Raw genomic sequence first — 24,462 nt, forward strand, 5'->3', positions numbered from 1 at the left:
AATGTATGAACACCAGTATTACCAGTATTACAAGTCTTAATGATCTTACTGTGATCTACTTTGTTTGGGCAGATACATTCATCATAGCTGGTTTATTGTACTAAATGAAAGTCAGTTTAGTTTAATTGCTCATAGCTGGAAATGGGTAGTAAATGTTAAAGTAATATATCAGTACATCATGAGTAAATCTGGAATATGTATTGCATTTTTTGAACAAAGAACACAACAAAAAATGTAATATATGCATAAACAAATAATCTATATGTCTGCTCTTTGGTCCTACTGTATCCTATTTAATGCTGCTTTTAATCTTTTGACCATTAAAATTCCTTTAGCTAGAGCAAAATTAGTGATTGAGAGACAGATGCTGTTTGAAGGCAGGCCAGGCATTTGTTCAGTAGGAGTAATCAAGTGAGCATGAATAAAAACTCTTTAGAAATGCTTGCCCATACATCAAACCAGTTATCAGTGGCAACACCTCATGATGAGTTTCACCATTCCTATCTAGAAAAATGAAATAGAAAAATGTCCCATTTCATACATTTAAGCCATCCATGGTTTTCTTGTGGTATACCAGATTATTTGATATATTTCTGTTGGATAATGGACATGATGACATGCAGAAGAAGTCACTGTCCATGTAAGTCATGACATTATAAATTATTTGCTCATCTTTAGACATCCTCTTTATTTTTGCTACTTTACATAATAATGCAACTTTTGAATGATCAACCATAAACAATTTTTCTTTCTGCTTTTTTAAGGGAATCAAAAAAGAGAGAGAAGACTGCTTGGACATTGGTCACTGCAGAAGGAAAAGTTCTGAATGTGAATGTGCCTAAGTATGTAAGGTTAAGAGGTTAAGCAGTCTAATCTCTCTGTAGTTGATTTGGGCAGCTATTTCAATATATGTGACAGTCCAAAAATAAGAGGGCTGAGAAATTCTTGTTGCAGTATTATATTCCTTGTGGGAAAAATGGATTCTAAATTTATATTCTGATGCTGGAAGAAGAATCAGTTGTCATTGCGTTAAGTGTTGAGGATTGTTTAATTTAACAACTTCCTCTTTAAAGATTGAAGAACTTGTTTTTCTGTAAAATATATAAGATATTTTAGTCTTTTCCCTTCTATAGTAAGGCTCTTTCTTGGAGCATCTTGCTAATAGTGTAAAAAGTTTAACTGTTGAAGATAAATGTGTATGGCAAGCCACTTTAAATGTGAAAAGATACATCCTGTAATATTTCTGGGCAGAATCATCCTGTCCTCTGATGGCAGGTGTAAGGATAATCAGCTTCTGGCAAGGGGCCCTGTGGCCCTGAGTGAGGTCTCCAGCAACAGAGGATGGAGATACGGAGGAGTGTCTTGTGTTTTACCATTGACAAAGGCACTTGGATTTTCAGGTGTTTTGGAATGAGTTTCCAGGGATATCAGCCATTGATTTTACTTGAACCAAACCTTCATTTTCTAAGGGAAATCTGGGGACTGAGTGCAAATATTATTCCTTATAAACAGCTTCCCATAGGGTCTCCTGCAGCAGAGTGGGATGAGAAAGTGGCCACTGACTTCTGCAAAACCAAATCTATGAACATGCCTATCATTAGCATGAAGACTGCTTTCTAAATCTTGGAAATCTAGAAATCCTTGCAAATTCAAGGAATTATACGCAGTGCAGACTTTTCAGCAGAACAGAGAGAATTAAAGGCAGTGCAGGAGTTGTGTCATGTAGAGCCATGTTTAGTCTGTCTGTACCAGGAGATACTTTCCATTGTATTGATGTACTTTTTCCAGTAAAAATGTGTTGATTAAAAAAAATAATTGTGTCATTTTCTAATCCAAAAAGACAAACTTAAAATAATTTAAATCTTGTGTTAATAGAAGTTGCTTGTGCCTCTAAAAAGCAGGGACATTTAGACTAAATCTCTAGCTATCTTTTTTAGAAGAAACAGAGTTCACTGTTAGTAGCATCCTTGTTTTTGTCACCTGAGTTTTCTGAATTTAGTCTGTGGATGTGCCCACGTAAAGCCAGACCAATGAGCATTTTTTGTCATGACTTCAACAAGAATGTCACAGCTGTTCAGTGCAATCTGGCAGGGTATTGGAGAGACATAAAGAAAGAGATACAAATAAGCAGATGGTGTTCTCCAAAGTTTTTGCTTCAACGTGGAAGTCTCATGTCCATAAAAATGTCCAAACTCCTCTGATGTTCTTTTGGAAAGTTAGCAAGAGGAATGGCTGCTTGCTGCTGAGGACAGACTGTTTCTGTACTTCAGTTCTAATTAAGATTCCTCCTGGAAAATTTTATAATTCTGTCCTCTTGTTCACCCTTCATGTTTTAGTGGATTCTCAAGATCAGTGATGCAGTAAGACAGGAAATAAAACTGTTCTGTATTCTTTGCACTTTTCCAATAAAAAAGTACTCGTAAACTACAACCTGTAAACTTTCTTGCAAATTGACTGTCCCAGAATATAGGAGATCCAGGAGTGAAAAGCATATCTGGGAAATATTTTTATTGCTGAAAAAATTTATCTTCTAATCTGTTAACATTCGAGCATCTTTCTATTACCAGAACCCATCTTTTTTTAAGTATTTTAATGTCACTGAAATAGCCCAGATAAATTATATTAAGCAAAATCCCTTCATATAATACTAATAACTAATTTATCAAAAGCTTCTCTTTTGTAGGTAATTTCATTCTTTTCCCCCCCTGCTTTCATGCATGGGAAATGTTTGAGCATATGAGCAGAACTTGTAAGTCTAGACTAGATCTCCTTACAGTTGTAGTAATAGATGGCATCAATTTATAACTGATAAGATTCATTCCCAATTTTAAGAACACAGCCAACAAATCACAAAAATACAGCTAATACAATCTACAGGCTCATTTTCAGCAAATATAAAGCTTATAGAATCAAGGATATTATGCAGATCATGTTTTACTTGGAAATACACAGACAGATTTTTATACTTGGGACAAATTAATTACTATGAAAAAAGTGCATGTCTTTTGAACATACAATAAGGTTAGAATTACAAAGATCTGTGTTTTTCATGCATTTTGGAACTGTTTTTTTCTGTGAAGATGTAATAGAGCAGACAGGTTTCACCAGCAGATGTCTCTCGTTCTGCATTGTCAAAATAAGCTTAATTTTAACCGACCTTCAGCAGGGGATTTTTTTCTCTTTCTTGTGGTTTGAGCAGGGAGAACAGAAAATAAATATCAGAATGACCTTGGCTGAAATGCCAGTACTGGAGCAAATGGCAACTGTTTCTAAATTATCACATGACATATTGTCTAAATGGTGTTTGTATTCATCTAAAATTGCTGACATTTGAACTATGCTGTAATGTTTGCTTATTCACTCCAGCAGTATTTATCCTGGAGCTGTTTCTTGTCATTGTGTTTAGGCTTCATTTCTCTCTGAAAGATGATGAAGAAAACAACCAGATCATCTTGGATCTTGCTGTTTACAGGTCAGATCTTTTTTCCCAATAATTTTTGCCACTCATAAAATGTAATACACAGTTTTTCAATTATACTGCTCTCTGTAATGGGGACTTTTCAAGAAGAAAACAAATAACGTAGTTGATAGTGGAACCAATCTCAAAACCTGGAAGGAAGTAAAGCTGAATAAGCCAAAGGCCCTTCACACTGTTCCGTTAATCCTGAATGGACACTGTGTCTAATAATCCTTTTGGGAGCTGATGTTTTTCTGCCCACAGGCAGGTGTCTTCCACACCTGTTCTCTTATACATATGTAAAATCTTTTCCATTCTTCCTTTGCAGATAAGGGCTGTAGGGAGTGGGGTTTTTGCTCATGCTTTGTCCCTAGAAGTGCTTCATTACTGTTCATGTGCTTCTAGTTAAATTCTTCTTCTCCCTGAGACAGACAGAGTAGGGTGGACTTGTCTTATTTTCCTTGATTAGTGAGAAGAGTCCATGGCTCATGCCTATTCTTGAAATGTACTAGAGCATTACTTGGAAGAAATTTGGTTGAGTCAGGCAAAATCTGACGAGGAGGTAGTACATACACTGCTAAGCATTTCAATGACCTTTTCCATTCTTCAGGAAGGGGCTGGAAACCCAAAAGTTTATCTGTCCATAATAGAAACTTGTTACATAAAACTTGTACTAGTTTTATAGCACAAAAATATTATTCATGCCAGGTGTGCTTCCCTTGAAAGTCATTAATTTCCCTCAAAAGAGGTTTGCTCCGTGTTTCTGACAAGATACAGATCTCTTTCTGGAACCTCAGAAAATCTATTCAGGTTCAATAAACTGCTGGATGTACTACAGAATCACAGAATCATTTAGGTTGGAAAATACCTTCAAGGTCATTAAGTCCAGCCTTTGACTCATCATGACTTAGCCAACTACCCCACAGCACTAAGTGCCATGTGCAGTCATTTCTTGAACACTTTGGAACCCTGGGTAGTCCAGATTTTAATAATCTGTGCTCACCTGTAAGAAATGCAGACTAAAACATTTGAAAAATTCACCTGTTAAGTAATGTTGTAAAAGAAAAGAAATAGGAAATACATGCTTGTGCATTCCCATGAGTCACATCAGGTGTCACATAGGGAAGAGCAGATATAAAACTGGAGCTTTTACAGGCCACAAATTTTGTTTCAAAGATTTAAAATGACTGTGTTTTCTGGGAATAGAAAGTATATCTGTTCATTGTTTTCCAGCAAGTTCTGTACATAAAAGGGGAATTTTGGGGGGAATCTGTTATAATTTTAGTAGTAAAACCTTCAGAAGGAAAAGTAGCAAATAATTTTCACAATTTAAAATAGTATGTAGATTAATTTTCATATAATGTAAAGAACTGAACTAACAGATGAAAGACCTTTTTTGTTTTCATCAAGGATTTTGAATTCTTGCAGTTATACAATAGCAAATGTCATGGACTTGATAGAATTTAGACATTATTATAAGTGACATTCACAAGAAGATTATGGGGTGTTTTTCCCAAAAACTTTAAACCCTAGTAGTATTTTGGAAAATCTAATAACTGAAATTTAAGCTTGTGCTTTATAAATTGTGAAACTTTGAAAGAGCTATATGCTCTGATGTAGATTGATTCATTTATTTCTATTTCATTCTGAAGACATTTGGACACTTCTTTACTTGATGTTGATGTGCAGCCAACTTACGTACGAGTACTGGTGAAGGGAAAGGTTTGTGATTTCTTATACATTCATTTTTAAATCAAGAGTTAATGTTTGCCATAGTTATTCAGTGGACTCTGGATCTGACTTCTCTAAGTTCCCAATCATTTGCATCTATGCAGAGAGAATGTTCTTTCAATACCAGCATTATTTTGAAACACACATAAACTGTGGAAGTCCTAACCAGAAGATGTACAAAGCCTGAAATAAAATTTCACTTTCCTTCTCTCCTCTCTTCTTATTCTCCCCACACAGTGTACCATAATTCACTTTAGAAGAGAGCTTCCTAGTTGCCCTAGGCTAGAACTTAGCAATTTCACAATCTGGAATTTATAGCTGACAGAAACCAATGGATGTATATTCTTTTGGAAGGGCATTTAAAATGTCATTCCAGTTTTCTCTCTTCTTGGTGGTTTTAATTTTATCATCATTTTAGAAAAAAAAATTCCAAGTACTTCCACAGTAAACCAAAATCCCTATTTTTAACTGAGCCAACTGCGTAAACAAAACTTGAGAATTGATTTATGTTGAAATAGACTGGATAATCTTTCTCATTTAATTGCTAATATAAGTCAAGCATCATTTGTAACCTTCTTTAGAAATGCCACTTCAGGAATGGCAGCAGTTCAGGAACATACATCTGACTCTACTTGTAAGCAAAAGCGATTTAGCCTAATTTATTAGGTTTAGTAATACCATACATAAAGTGAAAGCATTTACACCTGCAGTGTCCTTACAACCAAAGGATGTGATAGTGGTGGCCTTGTATTTGTTTTGTCCATGTAAAAGAAAGAAAAAAATATTTTAGCATGATATACTTGAATTCCATTTTGTTTGGTAGCCTTTTCAGCTTGTGCTCCCTGAGGAAGTGAAGCCAGACAGCAGCTGTGCTAAAAGATCACAAACAACTGGCCATTTAGTTGTCACCATGCCAAAGGTATGTAAAACAGGAGGCATCACACAAAGGTCCTTAAATGTTTGAGTACTTTGGGAATGTCTCTGAGTTACAGGTAACATCTGGCTTGCTAAAGATATGCAGTCTTGCCTTTCCCATCAGGGCATATTTCCCAAGAAAAGGAACATTGCATAAAGACAATTTAATTGCAGAGCCAAGCCTTAGTATTTAAAAACCCTCTAAAGGAACATAATGAAAGTCAGTATTAATAGAAATTTGTATTTCCTTTACTTTAAACAGGATCAGCTTTTTATGTGCTAAAAGAGACTATGCAATACATGCAGTATTATGCAAATATCTAAGAAGATAGGATTTTTTAAATAAGGAAAATAAACACATACCTACTTCCTTTTTCCACTTGTGAAATAATAAGAACAAATCATTTTATCACAACTTGTGTGGCACACATATATATGAAGGTTACATATTTGTCCAAATAAAGGGATGATGCACTACTCTCATTTCTCATGTGTTTGGAAAAAGAGTTGCTTTATGAATGAAGAGATCATTTTCCATTCATGCTCTGCCTGGCTGGAAAGGATTCCCTGACCAGCTGTACAAACTACTGTGACCATTGAGCAGGAAGGTTGTGGCATTATGGTGTTTCAACTGAAACTGCTTGGATCCGGCAAGGAGCTGGAAGTTCTGGGGAGGTGGAGTTCCAGAGATGAGAATGGGTTGTATGGTGGGGTTCTGGATGCTGAGGGAGAAGTTAATCAACTGCAGCATCTTCTGCTGTTGCCTTGGGAGCATTGGGTTGCTTTTAAGGCCTCTGTAGGACATCTTATACTTCTGGCTTTTGGAATATGGTAATCCTGCCCAGGGATAGTTACAGTGAAAAAACAATCTCTTGGTGCTCTAGCTCTTCTGGACTTTAGGAAATTTCTCTGTTGTGTAAGGGCAGGGGATATGTGTGGGTCCACCGGAGTATATCAAATGCATTTCCTTCTGAAGGAGGAAGCTATTTAGCTGAAATAGCTTCCCCTGCTATATGGGGTTATTTTTTTTCTCTTTGTGCTCTGATTTAATTCTAAGACTATGCATCTAGTAGCTCTAACTTTTGTGGGTATTGCCTTTTATGTTCCCTTCTATAATCCAATCCCATACCATCTGTCTGTCCCTATGAGGACAGCCCCTCATGGAATCACAAACTGTCACTCTAGAGTCAAACACGCATTTTTGCCAAAAACTGTAAGAATACTGAAAATTGTACTTATTTAGTTAAGGTTTTCTGTATGTTCAAAATTCACTCAAATGAGAATTTATGTTTCCATAAATTTGTTTGAAAATGAGGCCTTGAAATTTGTCATTTTGAGTAGTGTAATTTTCAAATGTATATGATTTATTTTTGCTTAATAGTTACTTGTCTTTGCAGTTTTCTGTCCCATACCCTGCTTTTATTACTCATACATCTTGCTAGTCCCTTTGTGGATGATCAATGCCTTAGAAAATGTAAATATTTCCAAGTGTTTCTGGGTATCTATTAACTCTGCTGCTTACCCATAAAATCCTACCTAAATCAGCAAAATGAATATTCTCTCTTCATACTGTGATTGAGAACTGTCTTTATTCCATTATTAACTTTATATTTAACCTACCTTGATATTTTAGCTACACCTACGTATTTTGCCTAGCCTGAGGCTCTGGAGCATACTTCCTCTCAGAATATGTGATTCTCAGATATTTGTAAAACATGAGGAGAGAGAAGCACTATGGAATAACTGGGTAGATGTCCTCAGCTTGGCCTTGGTTTGGTTAAAACTGCTTGAGTAGCTTGGGGATGCATGAATGGAATGCTGCATGTTGTCAGTGGATTCTGGGAAGCAGCTTTGCAGAAAAGCAAAGTCTTGGTTGCCACATAGCTGAACGTGAGTCAGCAATATCCTCTTCTGTCAAAGAACACCAGCTGTGTCCTGAGCAGCTTAGGAGCATGGCCAGCAGGTGGAGGGAGGCCATCCTCCCCCTTGTTCAGCCTTGGTGGGAGACACATGGAGTGGTGGGCTCCCCAGTGCAAGAGAGACATGGACCTGCTGGAGAGAACCCAGCAAAGGGCCACAAGGATGATCAAGGAATTGGGGCACCTCTCCTGTGAGGAAAGGCTGAGAGAGCTGGGACTGTCCAGCCTGAGAGGAGAGAAGGCTCGAGGGGATCTCATCAATACACAGAAATACCCTAAAGGAAAGGTGCAAAGAGTCAGAGCCAGGCTCTTCTCAGTGGTGCCCAGTGACAGCCCCAGAGACAGTGGGCACAGACTCTAATGCAGGAGTTCCCCCTGAAGACCAGGAGACTCTGACTGTGAGGGTGACCAGGTGTCTGCACAGGTCATCCAGGGAGGCTGTGAATCCTCCATCCCTGGAGATGTTCTAAAGCCATCTGGACGTGGTCCTGAGCAACTGGCTCAAGTGGCTTGACCAGGGGGCTTGGATTAGATGATCTCCACAGGTCCTTGCCAATATCCAGCATTCTGTGGTCCTGTGAACTTCATGGATTTACTGACCAAAGATGAATCTGTGTTACTTCACTGCAATTGCATGTAAAGGATACTAATCTATTGTTCACTTTTTAATTGACTTTTTACATTCACAGAATCTGTTCTCTTCTCCTAGGACTGAAATAGAGTGCTCATTTGAAATTTTTGGGGCGTAGTTCCTCTTCAGATGATCTCAAACCATACAAATTTTATCATTATGATTAATGGGATGTAATATAGGAAGAAAGGTAAATGAATAATGATTGACAACAGGAAAGCCAATAGATATTTTTCTTGCAGAATATTGTGGCTGATTTTATCAATGCTTGAGAATACTGGTTCAAGATCAGCAACTTAATGGGAATTCCTCTTAGTAAAGTTAATAGGAAGACCAGAATACATTCCATTTATTTCAGGCTGTGTCAGTGACAAGACAAGCTTAATGACTATATTACACTGTATTTTATCCTTTTTGTTTCTAAAAAACAGTTATCAAAATATTTTTTTTTTTGCAGCTAGATAAATGGCCTAACACATTCCTTACATAAGTGAAATGTCCACTAATCTAAAAATAGTCTCCTATAATAAGCTTCATGCAATAGTGTCCTAAAAATATCTCTCTCTTCTCAGTAATACAATAGAAATCTATCTGAATTCTAAGTGTTTTTCACTTGTTTTACTGAGATCCTGATCAGGTTAATAAACCTTTCACCATTCATCTTCTAGCCTGTTTATAGTTCCCTAGTCTTTAAAAGCAAAACCAAAACTTCTCTCCTTGCCTCTCTGATGATCTTGTCACATCACAGATGTTGGAGATAGTAAATTCCACATGAAGTAAAAGAAAGGAATAATTTTCACACTCATTTCTGGGAACATATTTTTAACCATATTACATGCTACACAACAAATCACCACAGAATGGGTGCCTTTCTAAGGCAGTGTTTACCAACATTTTTTGGAAGGTCATCAAAAGAAACTGAAGGACACAATGTTCAGTGAAATAATATAGTGATACCTTTAAAGTGTAGTGTTTATACTTCAATAATCCTTTGTATGGAGATTTTACATGAGCAAGGTGTGGACAGTGACTACATTGTACATGCCTTGTGTTCTGGGAAAAATATTTGTGACATGAAACTTCTCCAATTTTGAACCTCTGTGCTTTGGCAGCATCATATTTGCAGATGATGCAGGCAAATAAAAAAATGGAAGATTCTTTAATAGAATTTGACTAAAATTGGCATATTAAATAAATTATTTCATAAAATGTCATCAGTAGATTACACCAGCATTTTAATTGCTGCCTCAGTAAAAGCATCAAACCCCAGTGTTATTAACAAGCAGGTTTTATTTAGGGTTTTGAGACATTCTCTGTCATGTTTGAAAACTTTCTTAGTTTAGTGAGTCAGAGAGTAAAATTTGGACTTTTGATCAATTCTTTATTATATTACCAGCCTCAAATGAATGCTGACAGCTTTTTATTGCCTGGGATTTCAAAAGAGATTAGAAATTTAAAGATCAATGAGAGTTAGATTGCTTAATTAATCTAAAAATAGGAGTAGTGTGTATTATGCATGTCAGTTTTATTTGATAGAATTACTTCATATAATTCTTACTTATCTAGGTATGGTAAATGTGGTAATATTTCATTACCATCAAAGGCATGTGGAGACACAGCTCTGGAACCCTAGAAATCTAATAATCTTTCAGCATAAATGTGTTTCAGGGAAAATCTGTTTCCTCAAATTCCCATTGTAGAATAAGAAAGCCATTGTAGGAAAAAAAAAGATGGACTGAAGCTATGAATAAAAATATGGCTTTTGCATATTCCTTCTGTTTTCTCAAATATACTCCGGAGTTTTTTTAAAACATCTCTATCTAGAATCCTTTGATAATGATCTCAAAAGGGGTCATTTTCTGTTTTCTAATTAATCATAGAATCATAGGATATGCTGGGTTGGATGGAACCCATCAGGATCATCAAATCCAACTCTTGGCCCTGCACAGGACACCCCAAGAGTCATACCATGTGCCTGAGAGCATTAGTAAAGTGCTTCTTGAACTCTTTCAGGTGTGGTGCCGTGACCACTTCCCTGGGGAGCCTGTTCCAGGGCCCAAACACCTTCTAGGTAAAGAACCTTTTCCTAATATCCAATCTTAACCTCCTCTGGCACAACTCCAGGCATTCCCTTGGGTCCTGTCACTGGTCACCTGAGAGAAGAGATCAGTGCCTGCCTGTCCTCTTCCTCTCATGAGGATGCTGAAGACCTCAATGAAGCCTCCCCTCCATCTCCTCCAGGCTGAAGAGACCAAATGACCTCAGCCACTCCTCATACAGCTTCTCCTCCACACCCTTCACCATCCTCATGGCCTCCTTTGGATGCTCTCTCATATCTTCATGTCTTTTTTATATTGTGCTGCCCAAAACTGTACACTAAAATGTAAATATGAGAAATCATAGTATTAGTATCATAAATATTAGTATCATAGAATAACTTTCAGAAAGCTTCATTATATTAATTTAGTCCATTTTTTTATATACCACAGGCTTCAAATTTCACATTGTTATCTTACTACTGAGGCCAAAGTAGGCAAATCCTAACCCTTCCATAAGTTCCAAGGTCAGTTCTTGTCAGGGATATATTTTCTTAGGAGTGCAGAACCAGCATGTTTCTCCACCATCCTTGATGGTGTGCTCTAAGGACAAAGGAAGAAGCACAAGTCTCAAGGGGATCAGCAGAATGAATTTCTGTTAAAAAAAAAAGAATATTTGAAAAGCGGGAAGGTAGAAAGAAACAAGGCTTTCTTTCTGTCATCAAAGCATATACAGAACCGGAGGGATTCAGCCTCTTCACACTGATTCCCAGAAACAGATGACTGAAGCTACAGATTGTCTTTATATAATTTGGGGTTCAGAGTGGAGACTAAATTCACAGTGAAGGGCTTCTGGAACAGACTGCTCTCAAATCAGTTGGACTAGGAAACAGTGAATAACATGAACTGCTTGATGTAGTTCCTGTTCTTCTTCCTTTCAGATGTTTCAGGGATGTCTGTCCCATGCTGTTGTTATGAAGGGAAAGAGATCCTTTTACAATGAGATACCCTTTTGTCAATAACACATCTTTCAAAAAATCATGGTGGATGTGTTTTCTTTGAGAAGGGGAATTCCTCTGGACTTTGAACCTAAGTTTCTGTTTTAGCAAAGGAGCTGAAGGAGTTTGTGGTCACTTGTCATTTGAGTGAGGAGAAGTCCAGATTGCAGCTGATTTTAAAAAAAAAATTTCAGAACAAGTACTTGGGCACCAGAACCAAAATGAAATCAGTAATGTGCATTATTAACATGGTGCTAAACAAGATGGTATATATTTAAACACAAGTAGATGGATATATTTAAAGACTCTTTTATGTATAATTATATAAATGTTTGACTATATTTCCATTCAGATAATTTGGTTTAACTTGCCTTATGTCTATGTTTCATGCTAAATGAAGAGTGGTAAAATGTAACAGAAAGAGTAAATGTCACAAGAGAAAATTTATGCAGACACTCACAATTTTCTATTTTTGAAAGATTATTTAAATGCTTGCAAGCAAAAGTGTCAACTTTTATGAGAATTATGTTTTGTCTATTTTTATTTTAGGCTAAAGAAATAATCCTGGCTAAGCAAAAAGTTTCATCTTCAATTAAACATTCTGACTGCAATACACAGCAAAAAGCCACAAGAAGGTAATTCCTTTTTATCTTCTATGTCAGTTTTTTTTTTATCAGTGTGTTATTCTCATGCCAGAATATGTACTTCTTTTATGTTATTGTTGAAAATATGAAAATATTGATTAGTGTAGAGTAAAAGGATGTCTAAAAGTTTTAGATTAATAACCTGTCTGGTGCTCTTTATTAAAAAGTGATCTCCTTCAATAGCAGAGCCAAACATCCACTTATTTTTGCCTATCAGTTTTTTTCCATCACCTCATTCAGGTTGTTAACTAGTATATGCTAAAACAAAATCACCTACTGAGAATGGCCTCTTCAGAGCTCCTTGCTATGGAACTCAACTCTGGAAACCTTGTAGAAAACAATTATTTTGAATATGTCTCATGAATGTACTTTTTTACTGTTATACAGGTTAATCTACTGCTTTTGTAAATAGCTTCTAAAAACAATTCTGTAAGGTATTGTAACCCAGATCCATCCTATTAAATGTGATGTCAACTTGAAATCTTGTAATTGATGACTCCCCAAAGCAAGTGAATATCAGTGATGCACTATTTTCTGTTTTTACCCTTAGCAAATGATACTGTAGATAGACAGTGGGTTCATGAACACTTGGCCTAAGTACAAACACCATGATATATGTTTTAATCTTTCCTTTTCCTTTTGCTATAGCCAATGGTATTCATACCAGAATAAGATATTGTAACAACAAAGTCCCTTAAGCTGTTTATCCATTTATATTTGAAGTGTTGCACTTGTTTCCTTGTTTGATTTCATTGCGTTGAATCTTGTTAAAAAGGCTAAGCAGTTAGTTAAAAATGGCATTTTGGATCTTGGCTGTTCTTGGTTTCAATATTTAGGACACTAGCAAAATGGTTCTGCAAGAGTCAGTTGTTATTAATTCTACTTTTAGTTTTTTATTTCTAGGAAAAATCAGTCCTTAACTTCTTTTCTTGATGATCTGCCTTATGAGAAGATGAGAGGGCACCTGCAAGAATTTGTTGAGGTGTCTGGTGAGCCCCAAGGACTGTACCCTTTCCTTGGGCAGCAGTCATTACAATAGTGCATTACTCTGATTACAGAGTATTTAAAATATTTTAGAAGGTCTAGGTCAAGTGGAGGATACTGACTCTCCATTATACTTGCAAAGTCATGGAAGGACTCAGGTGAAGTCCCTGGTGAGTGGAAAAATGGAAATATTGTACCCATTTTTAAAAAGAGTAGAAAGAAGGATGCTAGGAATTTGTTAGCTGACAGAATATCATCCTCACCTTTGGGGTTTCTACTCTGCCTGGGAATCATGGAACAGATCCCCCTAGAAGCTATGTTGAGGCACACAGAGGACTGAGGGGAGGTTCAGGACAGCAAGCACAGCTCCACCAAGGGAAAGGCCAGCTTAGTGACCTTCTGTGGTCAAATGGCTGTGTCAGTGAACAAGAAAACAGCTACAGCTGTCATCTGTCTGGACTTCTGTAAGGCCTTGGTCATGGTCCCCCTCAACATCCTTCCCTCAAACTTGGTAAGATGTGGATGTGGTGGGTGGATGGTTCAGTGGATCAGGAATTGGTGGGATGGTTGTGTCCAGAGGGGAGCAGACAATGTCTCAGTCTCTGGATGGAGATCACTGACAAGTGGTGTCCCTCAGGACACCACTTACTCAATGTCAAAGCCATGTAAAGGCATGGCATGCCATCTAGTGCAGGGACATGCACCAAAGATTCCTCTATTGGTCCCCATTGAAACCGCAAGATTCCATTTCATTTCCTTTCAGGAAGGGAAATGGAATCTTGCGAACCCGAAAAGAAAGGCTAACAAACACTCTGGAAAGGAGATAGGAGCAAATGAAATGTAATTGAAAAAAACCCAGAAAATCGGGAGATTTAGTGTCTTCAAAAAATCGTTTGTGAGGAAGTGAGCTGCAGTGCAAAGGACCAAAACATGCCCAAACTATGCTCACAGATGTTGCAAAAACAAGGGAAAAAGTCAAACAGGAAGACACAACTTGGAGGGGAAGATATGAGGGACATGCCATGGATACTTTGGGGGGAAAAAAAAATCAAAAAAATCTTGCCCAAAGTCAAAGCCATCAAAAGCATATGCGATCAAGTGCAGGCGCATGGAGCAAAGCCTGCCAAAATCGATCCCCTGCTGAAGGCCAAAGCAAATAAGAATGATATACAAACACTCTGGAATGGAGATTCCATCCAAGCAATTGCAATTGGAGGAGAAAAAAAAACAAATGTGGGAAATTTGGGGTATTTAGTGACTACAAGAAAATGGACCGGGATTCTATCAGGTGCAGTGCAAAGGACCAAAACATGCCCAAACTATGCTCACAGAAGTTTCAAAAGCAGGGGAAAAATGAAGGAGGAAGACACAACTTGGAGGGGAAGATATTATGGACATGCCATGGATATTTTGGGAAAAAAAATAAATCAAAAAAATCTTGGTTAAAATCAAAGCCATCAAAACAATATGCGATCAAGTGCAGGCACATGCAGCAAAGCCTGCCTAAATCGATCCCCGCTGAAGGCCAAAGCAAATAAGAAGGACTTACAAACACTCTGGAATGGAGATTCCATCCAAGCAATTGCAATTGGAGGAGAAAAAGAAACAAATGTGGGAAATTTGGGAAATTTAGTGACTACAAGAAAATGGACCGGGATTCTATCAGGTGCAGTGCAAAGGCCCAAAACATGCCAAAATTAGGCTCACAGATGTAGCGAAAGCAGGGGAAATAGTCAAGAAGGAAGACACAACTTGGAGGGGATGATATGAGGGACATGCCATGGCTACATAGGAAAAAAAGAAAAAATCATAATATCTTGCTCAAAGTCAAAGCCATGAAAAGGCATGGCATGCCATCTAGGGCAGGGACATGCATCAAAGATTCCTCTATTGGTCCCCATTGAAACCGCAGGTTTCCATTTCCCTTCCCGAAAGGAAATGAAATTTTCTTTCCATGTCAAGCACACTCTCAGCATGTTTGTGGGTGCCTCCAGGTTGGGTGGTGCAGTTCACATTCCATAAGGGGGGATGCCATCCAAAGGGATGTGGACGAGCTTGAGGAGTAGGCTCATGTGAATGTCATGGGGTTTAACAAGGTCAAATATTGTTAATCAGCTCTGCTCTGGTTAATGGAGTATAAAAACATAAACTGCTTTTGCAATATGTCCCAATGCACGATAAATGCAAGGTGGTGTATATGGGCTAGGACAGCTCCTGGTATAAATAAAGGCTGAGAACAGAAGGGATTGAGAAGAACTTGAGGATACTGGTGAGTGAAAACCTGGACATGAGCAGGCAGTGTGCCTTTGCAGGCCAGAAATCCAGCCATGTCCTGGGTGGCATCAAAAGCAGCATGGATAGCAGGCTGAGGGAGGGGATTCTCCCTCTCTGTTCTGCTTTCCCAGACCCCACCTGGAGTTCTGCATCCAGCTCTGGGATCCTTGGTAAAGACATGGTTCTGCTGGAGCCAGTCTAGGGAAGGCCACAAAAATTATCAGAGGACTGGAGCACCTCTCATATGAGGAAAGGCTGAGAGTCTGTGTTCTTCAGTCTGGAAGATAAGGCTTCAGGGAGACCTTCTAGGAGCCTTTCACACTAAAAAGAATCTTATGGAGAATATGGGGACAGATTTCAAGGCATAATTGTCTTAAAGTAAAAGAGGGAAAATGTATAAGAAATAATTATGTTATGAGGGGGGTGAAACATTGGCACCAGCTGTTCAGAGAGGTGATGGAGGCCCTATAAACATTCAAGGTCAGGTTGAATGGGATTTACTTGAGGATGTGCCTTGCTCATTGCAGAGGGGTTGGACTGGATAACCTGTGAATTTCCCTTCAAACCCAAACCATTCTGTGAGTCTATTTTATGATTCTTCTTTGCAAAAAGAATGGTGTTTTTCTACAGAAATGCAGCTAAATCTTTAAATGCATTACAAGAAAATAAGTTAAAGAAGCAATTTGTGGACTAGGAAATTGGTTCTAGGGTTGTAGGTTCCTTAGAACTCTCTGCCTTTAGTTTTGGCTGCATAGTAAACATTTCAATAATAATGGGAGCATGGAGGTAATTATGTGAAATGGTGCCCTTTCCTGCCAGCTGATGAACTAGAGATATTCTGTGGCATAGTGAAATTCCAGAAATTTGTGTTTGATTTCTGTGCAGTTTTAATAATATCCTTTCTGCAGATTTTGAGGGCTAAAATATTACAGGAATATATACCACAAAAGTAGAAGTAGGAAAAGAGTCTTTGAATTAGAGTTCTTTCTAAAAATAGCATGTTTTGACCTCTTTAGCTGAAAAGTTGCTGACTAGCCAGATGTTAAAAATTTGCTGAATTGTTGTCTCTTAGATTACAGAAGAACATTCATTGCAGTGATTATACTTGACAGCTACAGATGTCTTAGCTAAATGCTGTCAGACATATAATCTGCCAAACTGTAATGCAGTGCTTTAAATCTCTTTAACTCTTGTTAGCTAGATTACATGATGATACTGTCATTACTTCTGCAGTGTATGAGAGATTTCTTCTGTGACTGTGTACAAAACTGTGTGTGGAACCTTCAAAGAGGCAAGTTTCTGTAAAAGGAATTATGCTGATCTATAATATTCAGACTAATATAAAAATAATAGACTGATCTGCTCTATTTACAAAGCCTCCATTAATGCAGTAGCTGGGTGTGCCATTCCTTACTGGAACTGGCCTCCCAGTTCACCTGTATGATACCAAAGCTGAGATCTCCATAGCTGCATAGAGGAAATTCAGAGTTAGGTAGAAACTGACTTTTCTGAAATTGTACTGGAAATCTTAAGAGTAACAGTTACATAAAGTCAACAATCCTTGTCTCATACCTTCAGCTTTAGACTATTCTTCCTTTAGCATGTTGGAGAAGAAAAAAATTAAACACAAAATGTCTCTAAATGTAAATATACACACATTTGAGTTCCTCCAGTAATTAAATATTCTTAGGAATACAACTTTTTTTCTTTAATTTTTTGAGTTTTCTTCTTTTGCTTTTATTTTGTTTTTTATTACTGTAGATCTTTATATACAGAAAGGTTGAGAAATGTAGCCAGAGAATGGTTTAATTTGGAGAGGCAGAGGAATGGAGTGGCAACTTCTGCAGAGTTAAAAACCAATCAGCAAGTTCTGATCTATACACATCTTTTTTACTGAAATAAGGAATATAAGGTAGAGGTGATTCCTATCTTAGTAGTTCAGGCATTGCAAATCTGACTGCCCTAAGTGTCTTTTCCCCTCTTAGCTATGCAGGAGTGCACTGGGTGACCAAGCCAGCACATGCTCTAGAGAATACCATGTAATATATTAGGCTGGAAATCTGACTTACATTCTACTGGAATTAGTTCTTAGTGGCAGTTAATAATGTTTGGCTTTTGGCAATTTTTTGTTAGTTTAGTTTTGTTTTGTTTAGTTGGGTTTGGGTTTTTTTTAATCTGAATTCTTAAGGAGGAAAAAAAAGAAAAATATGCTGCTGGGTTGTCCACCTCTGTCTGCTGGTGAGCCCATAAATGCCTCTGAACAGTTTCAGACGAATTTCACTAATTGTGAGAGACGTAAAATATATAAAATTACCTGTCATTTGTATTGAACTTGAGACTGAGAAAACTTGAATGGTTTTAATTACTATATTGGATTTTAATTCCAATCTTTTTCTAGCAAACATGCCATGGTAAGACTCATTAACAGAACTTCTTTTATGGTTTGCAGTTTCAGTGATAAACAAGCATTACTTTACTTTTCTTGGAGAAGTAAAGTCTTGGAGAAGGTTTTAGTTGAGCTTTCTTTGCTTATTACCAAATAAAGAATAAAAGACTGATTATTTCAAAAATTCTCTACAGCCATCTCACTTAAAATATAAGTGTTGGTGAGTATGAAACATACTGCAAAGCTCTGTCTTACTGGATGACCCTGATTTAGCTTGGTTCATTTTGGTGGAGAAGAGGTAAAGAAAAAATTTGTGGGAAAAAATTGTAGATTGAAGAGTAAGAATCTTTCTTTGGGAGTGAGAAGTTTGAATTCTTGAAGCAGTCCTTGTGAAGTGTCAGAATAATGCCTTTCCACAGAATAAATGGCTGAAAATCTCTCCCAGTCTTAAATTCCTACAGCTTACACAGAGGGATGGGATGGGTTGGAAGGGAGAGAACTCTGTGTTGTGAAGAGAAATACAGTAGAACAAAATTAGTCATTTCCTCAGGATTGGGAAGGGAGGTAAGATGAGGTCAGAAACTGATTGGTGTTGCAAACTGATGTGAAAGAGCTGCAAGAGGACTTATGGGATCTTTCAGAACCCAAATTCTCAGTGTCTATATCAAACACAAACATTTCAATGTGAAGAAAGACAAGTGCATCTCAAGAGTGGCCTGAATGACAGATAAGTAAATGTGTACAAAGATCACAAATGGCAAGTCAATTATCAGTTCTATTGAGATATAATGCCTTTGATAAATATCTGGGATTAGATCACAAATCTTGAGAGCAGAACAGTTTGCAGAATTAATATTTTCAGGTAATGAAATTTGCTATCTGTCGTGAAGACATTGAGAACTTTTAGAATGCAAGTAATATTGTATGAGAAAGAGGAATCATAGGAACTGTAATTCATTTGGCTTCTTAACCAGAAACTGTAGTCAGATATGACTAAGCAACATGTTAAAATGTTTTTTACTCAAATTAATCTCGAAGGATGGAGTCATTTGCATTCTCATAGAGGCCTGGAGCTAATCAAAGTAGAGGGTGTACATCTCTATCATTTGACTAATTAGGAGAACAAAAGGTGGGGTTCCTCAAAAGTGATTTGAAAAATAATTTGCACACTGGCATCTGACAATCCTTAACTATAATAAAGGTGAGAAGGCTTCAGAAATGTGCCCTTCTGGAGGGAGCATTCTCGAGAGAACACTTCTGTTAGTTCCTGATCACTGCACTCTGAAGTTATCTTTGGTTGTGCAGATTGGACAAGGACAAAAGTCTGAGGACAGAGATGGATAAAGTGTGATTTCAGTATATGTTTCCCAAATGTTTAAGGATTTCAAGTTTGTCTGACAAATATAACAATGAAAGGAGAGAAAATAAAATGATATTATAGTCACATATAGAAATTCAGAGTCAATTTGCATATTGCAGCTATTGGAGCATTTTTCTTGCTTGCAGACAAGAGCAGTTTAAAATTTAATATCTTGAAGTGATTATTCAAAAGAAGGAAAGGGATGGAACAGTAAAGTTGAAAATGTCACAACGGCTATAATTTTCTGTCTAACTTTCAAAAACATGGACATTAGTAATATACATATTCTCATATGTAAACAATATTCTGGGTAAACGATATTCTCAGTCTGATGAATCCTATTCATGAAATATATTTGTCTTTTAGAACAGAATGGTCTAGATATCATCAGCCTTTTCTTTATCAGAACATTTACCACTGTTTTATTAGTTATTCTTCACTGTTGTTTTGTCCCTGAGAAATGCATTTGATTCTACCAGTATTCATGTCTTCTCACTGATTCTGAAGGCTCCAGTGACAGCTTCATTTCAGATTACACACATATACAGAGATTTAAAAGGTCTCTTAAACAATGAAAGAGGAATTGATTTTTCAGTTACTTAAAAAACTATAATTATTTGCTTTGATTACCTAGTAGATTTTTTCTAAGCTTATAATTTCAAAAATTAAGAGCAGAGTATGACAAGTGTCCTATGTTCACCATCAGTTTTTAACACACCTAAATAAAGAATTGTCTTTCTCTAAGCTCTCAAATAAGATGTCATTCCATATACTGGAATCACTCTATTTTTTTATTCAAGAAAAGCATTTATTTGTACTTTGTCTAGGATGATAATGATTTTTTGTCCTGTTTCATTCACAGTGTTAAAAGATTTGAAAAAGTGCCTCTTCAAAGCAGTTGGTTGTGACTCCTAAATATCTTTATATTTATGTCCTGATACCAGAAAGGAAACTTTCAGTCACATGTCACTAACCATATATTCTGGATCAAAGATATGAGAAATCTCTAGCAATCTAAATTTTATTGAAATTCAGAAGTTGACACAGGGAAATATAACTGTCAAGTAATTTAAATATCAAGTATGGGGATTAAAGACTGTGTAAATAAAAGTGTAAATTATCAAGAAATACCAAATTATCAGATATGCCGTATGTCACACACCAGATTGTTCAGCAGGCTGCTATAGATGCAAAACTTTCTTTTTTGTGGAGTCTTCTAATTTTAATTTATTAAAAGCCTAATCAAACTGTATGGAGGTAGAAGTAGCCTTTCAAAGGGAAAAAATATCAGGAGGAAATAAAGGATTTAATTTATTTTTGTGTGGAGCTCTAGTGTTTGAACATAATTTTTTAGGTAGAGAACACTCAGCAGCAGGTAGCAGTGCCAAAAACTGTGAACTTCATCTATTTTTAGACCTGAAATTGAAATAGTTTGAAAACACTGAGATTTTCAGGTATGTTCTCTAGCTGGTCCTTCAAGGAGTATTTTTGTTTCCATAACAGCTGTTTTACCATTGCTCATGGAAGAGCTTCAGCAACAAGATTATTTTTATTCTGTTAATTACATGGAAAAACTTGTTCTTCAAAAAATGTTCAGGTGGTTACCCTTGACCTCCTCAATCCCCAGCCTCTTTTGCATGATTGCATGATGAGAGCAGCAGATCTGTGCTGTAGCTGCACTGGTTTCAGCCTGGCAGAGTCTTGCTGTCAGCCAATTGTTGTATTGTGGTAGCTGGGATAGCACTGGAGAGCTTTACTAAACACGTATAGAGTGTTTGATCATGTTCATGTAAGTACATGAAAACCACCTCCTTTCTGGAAAAATTCACTGTTCTTGATTCTCAGTCTTACCTGTTGCTGACATACTTTAAGATTACATGTGTTGCTGCAATTTTGAGAATGGCTGATGCCACCTTGTCATAGCTTATTGATGTGGATTGTTACTTATGACACTCACTGTGAATTCAATTCTGGAATGCTGAAGTTTATTCTGCTACTAAGCAATAAGATATTCAAACTCCATTATTGTGTTTTCATGAATGACAATTTGTACAATTTTAGAGTTGTTGAACAAATGTGAGCTACCACTGCTAATTGAAATACTTCAATTTAAGGAAGTTCTTTTCTAGCATGTGATGGAGGCACAAGCTGAGCCTAATTTATTCTCATGTTTATGCTTTTTAGCTTTTTCTGAGGTGCCTCAGATTAGTGGAAAATGATTAGTTTAAGGGTCTGCTCTCTTTGTGATCTCACCAACAGCTAATGATAAAGTGATTCCAGGTCACAGCACATTTTGTAAATTACACAGGAAACTAAAATGCCCTTTACTTTTGGGAAGATGAACATTTTTCAGCATGTTGCCACAAATGAACACTTTTTTGTTTCATTTAATAGTATAGTGCAATATCAGAAAAAAAAATCTAGCTTTTTAAATTGAAGAATTTTTAGGGTAAAGAAATAAAACTTTTCTTGTATTTGTTTTCATTACCCATAAAATTCTACTTGGAGTAATTTTTGCTTATGCTGCTATTTGGAAAAGATTTATGCAGGTTATTAAAGCATCTAGCTTCTCTGGCTGTTTTCTGCTCAGAAAAAGTGATCAAATTATTCTTTTAGTACAAGAAAAACCTAGTGGCATAGAGCTGAAGGAGATGGTTGGGCTGGTGACTGCCTCTTGTGGAGCTCCTGCTTTCCTCAGCATGGCACAGAGGAGGAGGAGCCCTCCCGTGAGCCCCTCTGCATCTCTGCTTCAGTGGGACAGTGGGACAGAGACCCTGCCCTAGTGAGGGCTGGGATGTCTGCTCACATCTCCCACAGCCTTGATGGAGAAGCACTGGCACAATCTGGAAGCTGCCCTGCAAAACTCTCCCTGTTTTAACAACTAAAGATGGTGTATTTTCAGTTTAAAATCTTTTACTGTGCTTTATATTCGAATTTTCATTTTCTGTGTTGTCATCCATAAAATGCATTCTGTCACGCAGTGACTTTGCCTCCCCCTTGTTTGTTCTATTTCTAAGGAGCCTTTCTGATCTCCTGGGTAAACAATTTTCTCACATCTCTGAAGGATGAGGCACTGTCTTTTCTAATGCTGAGCTGGGAGCTGTGATTCAGTATAAAATGGAGTACAAAGATGTACAAATCATGTTCTAATTTGAAGAAATTAAGCATAATTGTACAATTAAATTTCCATTTTGCCATTTTTTCATGTAAACAGTTACAAATTGCATGAAAGCAGGTTAGATTTTTTCCATTTAATGACTGAGCTCCTCTCTTAGAAATAAACAGTGAGATTAAATGCTGCAAGACTGAGAATATGTTTCAAATCTTTGATCATCTTGTGATGTGGATAGGTTGCCTTAATGAGTGGCCAGTACACATTTCTAAGTGTCATCTGAAAGAGTATCCTTAATAGGAATCGAATATGAAAATTGTGTTAAAACTCTGACTTTTCTTATAATTTAATTTATTTTTTAATAATAAAAACATGGTGAGGAGTCATGTTGCCAAAATACAAAAATTAGCTGATCAAGGCAGATAAGTTCCTAAAATTGTATTTTCTCTATAAATGCAAGTATTTCTGTTTTCCAAAGATGGACCTGTCACCTGGAAATTAATAGACAGTAAGTGGGAAGGAACTGTGCAAAAAGGAACAGAAAAAAAAAAAAGAATAAAAAAACCAGTTGGATTTTAAAAAATCTTACATCAAAAGCCAGCGATTTGTACTGTGATACCAGCAGTCACCATGTTCTGATATAAAGGGAATTACAGCTATCTAAAATTAACTTTTGAAGTTGGAGACTAGAGATTCTTCTGTACAAAATCTTAGAGATTTTGTATTACTTTCATGTGTTTGCACTTAGGGTTTTTATTTAGCAATTAATTCTCAAGTTAGAAGAACTCTTAACCCTGGTTTAATTGGACTCAGTAACAACCCTCATACCATGTGTTTATAGGCAGGCACCCAAAATAGCACCATAGAATCACATAATAAATTCAAACAGTTCTCCTATATTTGACACTCAAATTATGTTTTTTCCATTTATTTCCCTCTTGTCTCAGGAGTGGACAAGTTGAGAAGTTGGAAGTGGATCCTAGTAAATATTCATTCCCTGATGTGACAAAGATAGTCCAAGAAAAGGAACGAACTGGACAGGGACCTATAAAGCTCCAACCACAGAAGGTTACTGAGGCTAAGAGCTCCTATGATTTTGAAAATAATGAAGATGTTCCTCCCTTAATTTGAAACATTGTAAAATATCCCCTCTATAAGTAATGTGAATGCTTGTGTTGAATTCATGACCCCATGTATAAATAAAATAGAGCAGAAGTTGGGAATAACATTACATTTCAGTAACATTTTATGCTGGTGTTTTCTGTTAGTTAGTTTTCTGTTAGTATATTGCTATATAAATTGTTTTTTCTAGATTGTTTACTTAGTAGCTCTGAAATTAGAATTGGGGCCTTATATCAGAGATTGTCATTTCTTCAAGCAATTTACTGTCTGTGTTGAGAGATGACCCAATACTGTAGAAAAAGAGAAAAGGAAGGAATAAAGCACTTGTATCAAGAGTTATCATTTTTCTCATTAAACTAAGATGGGAAAAATCTCTGTGTACTCCTTCAGTGTTTTCATTTTCATAACAGACAACAGTAGAAGAAAAGGGTATGGTTGGAGTGAGAGATATTGCTGTAATCTACCATTCATGACTCAATCTTCAGCATAATGCACAGCTCCTGGATTCTGGAGCTTTCCTAATAATCCCACTTCTTGAAGATTTTGGGAAAAAATAAAGAGAAACTTCAAGAAAAAAAGTAAGTTGAGCGACCTACATTACCTTGCTTATGCATTTGTAATTGTTTATAATGGAAGACTTCATTTGCAAGAAAAAACACTTCAGATTAAAATCAGCTTTTGCTTTTAGTCAAGAGCAAGCAAGGTCAGGAAGAATCAAACAATATTTTCTGGTTAAAACTTGTTTTCATCCTCAAGATAGAAGATTAATGAGTTGCAGTATAACTGAACACTGTTTAAGCTCAGATAGTGCCCACAGTATCCTCAGCACAGTCACATTGATAACACAGCCTTTGGAAGTGCTGTGTCCCTAATTGTGAAAAACATCGTGCAAA

General features: G+C 36.8%; 1 protein-coding gene across 2 annotated transcripts in view; it reads left to right on the plus strand.

Moving 5' to 3' along the window:
- Positions 1-23,897, plus strand: part of LOC128950927 (dynein axonemal assembly factor 11-like) — a 51,398-nt gene extending 27,501 nt beyond the window's left edge. For both annotated transcript variants that reach the window (XM_054295991.1, XM_054295981.1), the window contains 6 exons: positions 765-842; positions 3,407-3,472; positions 5,110-5,179; positions 6,012-6,107; positions 12,237-12,322; positions 23,395-23,897. In XM_054295991.1, coding sequence (XP_054151966.1) covers positions 765-842; positions 3,407-3,472; positions 5,110-5,179; positions 6,012-6,107; positions 12,237-12,322; positions 23,395-23,578 — 580 coding nt within the window. In that variant the 3' untranslated portion in view covers positions 23,579-23,897. The remainder of the gene's footprint in view (positions 1-764; positions 843-3,406; positions 3,473-5,109; positions 5,180-6,011; positions 6,108-12,236; positions 12,323-23,394) is intronic.
- Positions 23,898-24,462: the final 565 nt, after the last annotated feature.

The sequence above is a fragment of the Melozone crissalis genome, unplaced genomic scaffold (genome assembly GCF_028551555.1).
Source record: "Melozone crissalis strain CALT ecotype California unplaced genomic scaffold, PUWL_Pcris_2 ptg000002l_1, whole genome shotgun sequence".
NCBI classification, from domain to species: Eukaryota; Metazoa; Chordata; class Aves; order Passeriformes; family Passerellidae; genus Melozone; species Melozone crissalis.